At 57.9% G+C, this 7167-nt stretch overlaps 1 protein-coding gene across 1 annotated transcript; it reads right to left on the reverse strand.

The window, feature by feature from the left end:
* Positions 1-2821: 2821 nt before the first annotated feature.
* LOC119360489 lies at positions 2822-4721 on the reverse strand. The gene is made up of 2 exons (XM_037626108.1): positions 3395-4721; positions 2822-3161 (listed from the first exon to the last, which is right to left on the reverse strand). Exons 1-2 carry the CDS (start codon positions 4719-4721, stop codon positions 3127-3129), a joined length of 1362 nt encoding a protein of 453 aa, XP_037482005.1. The 3' UTR covers positions 2822-3126.
* Positions 4722-7167: the final 2446 nt, after the last annotated feature.

The following is a 7167-nucleotide window of genomic DNA, read 5'->3' on the forward strand; positions in this document are numbered from 1 at the left end:
ATGCAGAGGAGTAAATGCGCCAGTTTTCTCTGCCCTTGGTTGATGACTAACGCGCAGGCATTCACTCGGTCAATGTGTTTTGGGAGAATGAATGGCTATCGCACCTTAGATGCTGCCGCTGTATTGCACTTGCTTATATAGGTACATGTACAGAGAGCGCATGAGAGCGCGGGCGACGTGCATGGAGATCGTGTGATCATGCATGACGTGCGAGAGAGAGTGGGAGAGAGTGGGCTAACTACAGACTGCTAACACCCCGCCGCAGTTGGAGCGTCCGGTGGACGGACGCATAAACTGGACCGGAATTCTTCGAACGCCGCTGTAGGCAACCCCTTGGTGAGCACGTCGGCGAACTGGTGGGTCGTAGGGACATGCAACACACGCAGCTGCCCGAGAGCCACCTTCTCACGGACGAAATGTATGTCGAGCTCGATGTGTTTCGTCCGGCGATGATGGACGGGATTGGCCGCCATGTACACAGAGGAGATGTTGTCGCAGAAGACCATGGTGGCACGAGGGAGTGTGATGGAGAGCTCGCCGAGGAGTTGTCGAAGCCAGCAGCTTTCAGCAACCGCATTGGCGACGGCGCGGTACTCAGCCTCCGCGCTGGACCGGGACACCGTGACCTGTCGTTTGGACGACCAGGAGACGAGAGAATCGCCGAGGAAGACGGCGTAGCCGGACGTCGAACGGCGCGTGTCGGGGCAGCCCGCCCAGTCCGCGTCGGAGTAGGCGACGAGGTCCAGCGTGGGTGAGCGGCGTAGATGGAGACCATGTGTCGAGGTGCCGCGGAGGTATCGCAGGACACGCTTGGCCAGCGCGAGGTGGGATGTGCGCGGGTCGTGCATGACAAGGCAGCACTGCTGGACTGCATAAGCGATGTCGGGGCGTGTCATGGTCATGTACTGGAGCGCGCCGACGATGCTTCTGTACTCGGAGGCGTCAGAGACGGGAGCGCCGTCCTTGGCCGACAGCTTGGAGCGCGAGTCCACAGGCGTCGTCGCCGGCTTGCACGTCTGCATGTTGGCTCGTTCAAGGAGCTCCTCCGCGTACTTGGTCTGAGAGAGGAAGAAGCCGTCCGCGGTGCGAGTGACGGCGATGCCGAGGAAGTAGTGTAGTGGGCCGAGATCTTTCATGGAGAACTCGGCGAACAGGAGCTGTTGGAGGTGGCGAAGTAGCGTGGTCGACGACGCAGCGAGGACGATGTCGTCCACGTACAGCAGGAGGTAGGCGGTCCCGGCGCTGGTGGAGAAGATGAAGAGCGACGGGTCCGCCCGAGAGCTGCGGAAGCCGATGTTGCAGACGAACGTGGCGAACCGCGCGAACCAGGCGCGCGGGGCTTGTTTTAGTCCGTATAGCGACTTGTCGAGGAGGCACACATAATCAGGGTGGTCGGCGTCGATGAAGCCTGCAGGCTGTTGGCAGTACACCTGCTCGGTGAGACGGCCGTGGAGGAAGGCATTGTTCACATCCATCTGGTGGACAGGCCACTGGCGCGACGCGGCGATCGTGAGGACGACCCGGATCGTGGCAGCCTTGACAACGGGCGAGAAGGTTTCGTCGAAGTCCACGCCGGGACGTTGAGAGAAACCTCGAAGCACCCAGCGGGCCTTGTAGCGCTCCAGGCTGCCGTCGGAGTTGAGCTTGTGGCGGAACAACCATTTGCCGGTGACGATGTTGGCGTTCCGAGGGCGCGGCACGAGTGTCCACGTCCGGTTCTCCATGAGCGCCCTGTATTCCACCTGCATTGCAGCAAGCCAACATGGATCCCGCAAAGCCGTACGCACACTTTTTGGGATGGGTGAGATTGGCGTGGTAGTGGAGACGGAGAGGTGCTGCTCATATTTAGGGTTTGGGAAGAACTTGCCAGCTTGGCCGCGTGTGCGCATGGGGTGGGTGGGGGCGGGTGGTGGAGGACACGCTTGCTGGGGGGGCGAGACGATCGTGGGGGAGCTAATCTCGCCGAGAGGCGACGGTGCAGACCTCGCAGGAGAGGAATCGGTGGGCACAGCAGTGTTTTGGGTGGAAGGGGAGGCGGGAGGCGTTTGGTCTGCTAGGAGTGGCATGGCAGCTGGTGTAGATGTGGTGATACGAGGAGTTGGGTGGAGGTGTGGCTGTGGTGTAATGGGTGGTAGGTCGTTAGTGAGATCGTCGATGGGAGGTGTGGCCTGTTTGTCGTTGCGAAAGGGGAAGGTTTGCTCGTCGAAGATGACATGCCGTGAGATAATGACACGGCCCGTGGTGCGGTTTAAACAACGGTATCCTTTGTGGTCAGTAGAATACCCGAGAAAAACACACGGCGCAGACCTGGGCGCTAGTTTGTGAGGGGCTGTTGCGGCGAGGTTGGGAAAGCATGAGCAGCCGAAGACGCGCAACGCTGCATAGTTAGGGTGCACGCCGTGGAGTAGGAGGAAGGGGGTCTGATCGTGGCGGGGACGACACGGCCTGCGGTTCAGCAGAAAGGTAGCTGTTTGGAGAGCCTCAACCCAATACGGAAGAGGCATATGGGCATGGATAAGAAGTGAGCGCGAGATGTCGTTCAGTGTGCGGAGCACACGTTCGGCGCGCCCGTTCTGGGGTGAAGTGTAGGGGCAGGACATGCGCAAGATGATGCCGAGGGACGCGAAGAACTGCCTCGAGGCATTGTTGTCAAATTCTCTACCGTTGTCAGATTGGATAGTTAGGATGGGGAGGTGAAAGTGATTCTGCACAAAGGCAGAGAACGTGCGCAGTGTAGGCAAAACCTCGGATTTGTGACGTAGTGGGAATGTCCAAGTAAAATGGCTATAATCATCAAGCAACACAAGGTAGTACTGATAACCTGAAATGCTAGCGAGCGGAGATGTCCATACATCACAGTGAACAAGCTGAAATGGAAAGTACGATACATGTTCGGATGAGCTAAAGGATAGACGAACACTTTTGCCTAACTGACACGACGAACAAAAACTGGAAGAGGCGCTGGTGTGGGCGAGCGAGGACGACCGGAGCGTGCGTTCCAGAGCTTCGTCGCCGAGGTGACCAAGGCGTTGATGCCACAGATCGCGAGAGGCCGCAGCGGTGAGGGCATGATGAGTGCGTGTGGGGGGCGACGGAGACAGCGGGAAGAGCTCGTCGTCGCCGGAGTTACATCGGAGGATCACCCTCCTCGTTCTTCGATCCTTGACAGAAAAGCCAGAGTCATCAAACTCCACATTTACAGGGTTATCACGTGCAAGCTTTTTGACGGAAATGAGGTTTTTGATGAGGTGCGGGGAGACGAGTACGTTGTTGAGGGAGAGAGATGATGTGGTGGTCGGAATGCTGGTGTGGCCAGTGTGTGTGGCAGGGAGCGAGGAGCCATCGCCTACTACAATGTTAGTGAAATTGCAGGGGCGCGAGGAGGAGAGCATACCGGAAGAGGACGCCATGTGCGAGGTGGCACCACTGTCGAGATACCAGGTGGAGCTCGGCGTCGTGGTTTGCTGCTGCTGCTGCAGGGTCATGGCATTGAGAGCGTGCACAAGCGCGCTCTGGTCCCATGCCGGCGTGTTGGAGCTGGGGCCGCCAACGGGAGGTGCCTCGTAGAGAGGATGGGGCGGCACGACGCCGGGCTGCCAGACGGTGGGCGGCCCGTAGGGGTACGGGGGAGGTGCGCCAGCGTGGTGAGTGGCCACCCCGGCGAATGGTGATGGCGCGTCGGGGCGTGGGCCGAGGATGCCGGCGCCGGGGGCATGTGGGCGCCACGGCATAGGCCATGCATGCACCATGCCCGTCCACGGGGCCGGCGCAGGAGCGGGTGGACGGGGCGCGGCCACCCCGCCGGTGTGCGACGAGCTCCCCCCGCCGTTGTGCCAGGTCTGTCCGCCACCACCACCAGAAGCCTTGCCCTTGCCCTTGTTGCGCCCGCCCCCACGGGAGTTGCGGTCGCCGCCGCCGTTGTGGGAGTTGGCAGGCGTGCGGCTGACGTGGAGTGCTGTTTCAGTGGAGCGCTCGTCGGATTGCCGGCTCTCCTCGATCAAGAGAAAAGCGCGACAACGGAGGAACGAGGGAAATGGAGTCTGCATGGTGAGGATGGGCACAGCATAGCGATAGCGTGGATGAAGACCATGGAGCATGTTCAGAACCTGATCGCGGTCGCCGACCGGTGCGCCGAGGTCGGCAAGGCGATCGGCACACTCCTTGAGCCGGGCGAAGTAGGCGATGATCGAGGAAGAGCCCTGCTCGATCCGGCGAAACTCCGTGGAGAGAAGCACCTGCTGGTGCTCGCGATTCTCTAGGAAGAGCGAGCAGATGGACGCCCAGACGTCGGCGGCGGTGGCGCCGCGCTGATGGATGAGGCCGAAGATTTCCGCGTTGACGCGGTTGTACAGCCAACTGACGACGTGCGCATCATCTTGGAGCCAGACGGGATCAGCTGGGCGAGGTGGTCCGGCAAGGTGGTCGGTGACGGCGTACTTCTGAAACATCACCTCAAACAGAGTGCGCCACTGGGAGAAGTTTGGTGGGTTGAGGGAGAGAACCAGGGGCACATGCTGGTTGATGAAAACGCCGGAGAGAGGTGAGAAAGTGGGAGCCGCCGAGGACGAGGCGCTGAAGTCCGGGAGGAGGAGAGGACCGGTGCGAGCTGAAGTCTGCTGAGGGCGGGCGGGCGTCGCCGGTGAGCTAGTGCCGGGGCCGCCAGGGTTGGGATGTGGAGGGGGTGGAGGGGGTGGGGGTGGAGGGGGTTGAGGTGCAGCCATGGCGAGGTGGGGAGAGGGAGGAGTGCAGCGGAAGGGAGGGTCACAGACGGGGAAGGTAACCGGCGTCTGATACCATGTGTTTTGGGAGAATGAATGGCTATCGCACCTTAGATGCTGCCGCTGTATTGCACTTGCTTATATAGGTACATGTACAGAGAGCGCATGAGAGCGCGGGCGACGTGCATGGAGATCGTGTGATCATGCATGACGTGCGAGAGAGAGTGGGAGAGAGTGGGCTAACTACAGACTGCTAACAGTCAAGCCCATCATTGAGTCGGTTCGCCTGTCCACCCGGCCATGTCATCCTCCGACATCAACTCCCCGACGCAGCAGGGAGATAAATGACCCGTGGAAAACTTCCATTGAATGTAGTATGGGCTTTTACTCTTGCTTAATTAGTGCTAACGCCTTTTGCATGCAGATCCTGGACGTAATCAATTCCTTCAATATGCTGGTCAACGCCGCTGGATCCCGTCCACCTGCAAACCGGATAGGGCTGCCCGCCTCCAGCGAGGGCAGCAATGCTCGTGCGCTCGTGGGCAGCACTCCACGTCGGCCTGTCCAGCCGGCTCCACACCAACCGTATCGCAGCCCAGCTGTGGTCCACTCGGACAACGCCCACTCGGGCGTGAAGTCCTTGGCAGGGGCGGAGCCAGAAAATTGTGATAGGGGGGGGCACGAACCAGAAGGATGAAAATCATAGGATACATTAACACATACAGTACTAAATATCATGAGATCTAAATAGTAGTATTTTTTTGTGGGGTAAAATGCATGTCTGTTGATCTAAGATAAAAAGTAAAATTACATATGTATTAATTCGAAGTCGGGTTTACGAGCATCGGTATCGAAGGTATCAATTATTTCTTCAAGCTAAACTTTGTCGCTAGCTCCTCCGCGATGTTTGTAGTTTTTCCAACTATATGTTTATATGGTTCTAAAAAGCGCGGACTAATCTAATCAAGGCATGAATCTATCAATCAAAATAAAGTACCTTTTTCCTCATTTTATCGCGGCTAATCCTCGGGGCTGGCCTATCGGCTACCGGCAAATAGCCTGCGGATGGGCGCTCGCCAACGGCCGTCGCTTCTCTGCTTCTCTTGATAGGTATGTGGAGTCGTGTAAAGATCCCATAGGCGATAGCAGGCGGCTGGGAAACGAGGCGATAGCACGACCCGTGTGTGCGTGGGCGCGTGGCTGCGTGCCCTGCTAATTGGACCATTTCTCACCTATGATGGGCTGCGTGATGCTTTGTTCTTTTGGGCTTTTGGGCTGGTAGGTAATTGTTTAAATCCTAAGGCTTTACGAACGACACAGCGACAGGGGGGGCGAAGGAAGCGACGAGCAGTTGGGTAGGAGAAAAAATAGGGAAAAACTTATCGCTCTGAACGAGGCGACGCGATCGTTAGGGGGGTCTCGCTCCCCCTCGTCCCCCCTTGAATCCGTCCCTGGTCCTTGGGTTCAGTCAGCCGGCTAGCCCGGAGATGATTTTTGCACTATGGACAATTAACGTCCAGGCGGGCGTGAAATCCTTGGGTTCAGTCAGCCGGCTAGCCCGGAGATGATTTTTGCACTATGGACAATTAACGTGCAGGCTACTCGGTTGGTTGGCTTCAACATGCAGTCACCAGCGCCATCCACCTCGTCGTCATTTCCGGTTTTGTCTACGAGGCCGTCGTCGAACCTCTGCGCATGGCCACCAGCGCCGTCCGGTTTGTCGTAGTCTTCAGCCTCATCTACAACGTCTATGACGAACCCGGTGTCGTGGTTCTAAGCCTGACAGTAGAGTGGGGGGTAGGTATGGAGAGGCAAGGTCCTAGCTATGGAGAGGTTGTAAACACAAAGGATGTACGAGTTCAGGCCCTTCTCGGAAGAAGTAACAGCCCTACGTCTCGGAGCCCGGAGGCGGTCGAGTGGATTATGAGTGCATGAACTACAAGGTGCCGAACCCCTCTGCCTGTGGAGGGGGGTGGCTTATATAGAGTGCGCCAGGACCCCAGCCAACCCACGCAGGAGAGGGTTTAAGGTGAGTTAAGTCTGGGGCGTTACTGGTAACGCCCCACATAAAGTGCCTTTGCTATCATAAAGTCTACTTGATTACAGGCCGTTGCAGTGCAGAGTGCCTCTTGACCTCCTGGTGGTCGAGTGGGTCTTCGTGGTCGAGTCCTTCAGGCCAGTCGAGTGAATCCTCGTTGGTCGACTGGAAGGCGACCTCTTCTGAGGATGTCCTAGGGTAAGTTACTTGGATCAGGTCCATGACCCTACCCTAGGTACATAACCCCATCATTAGCCCCCGAATGGATTGAGGCTTCGAGTGAAGAAGGGGTTGATGTCGTTTCCGATTAACCTTTGCGCTCCGGTTGTGCGCTGTTCTGGACAAAAGAATCCCTTTGTCGACAGGAAACAACTTGCCTTCAGTCGACTTGATCCATTCTGTTTTTGCGTC

Source organism: Triticum dicoccoides, chromosome 2B (assembly GCF_002162155.2).
Source record: "Triticum dicoccoides isolate Atlit2015 ecotype Zavitan chromosome 2B, WEW_v2.0, whole genome shotgun sequence".
Taxonomy (NCBI): domain Eukaryota; kingdom Viridiplantae; phylum Streptophyta; class Magnoliopsida; order Poales; family Poaceae; genus Triticum; species Triticum dicoccoides.

Excerpts from the sequence above, each read along its gene's own strand:
- LOC119360489 (XM_037626108.1), bottom strand. The coding sequence starts at position 4,721 with ATGGCTGCACCTCAACCCCCTCCACCCCCACCCCCTCCACCCCCTCCA. Across the intron at positions 3,162-3,394 it reads GCACATGGCGTCCTCTTCCG|GATCGAAGAACGAGGAGGGT; the intron begins GTATGCTCTCCT and ends TTTTCTGTCAAG.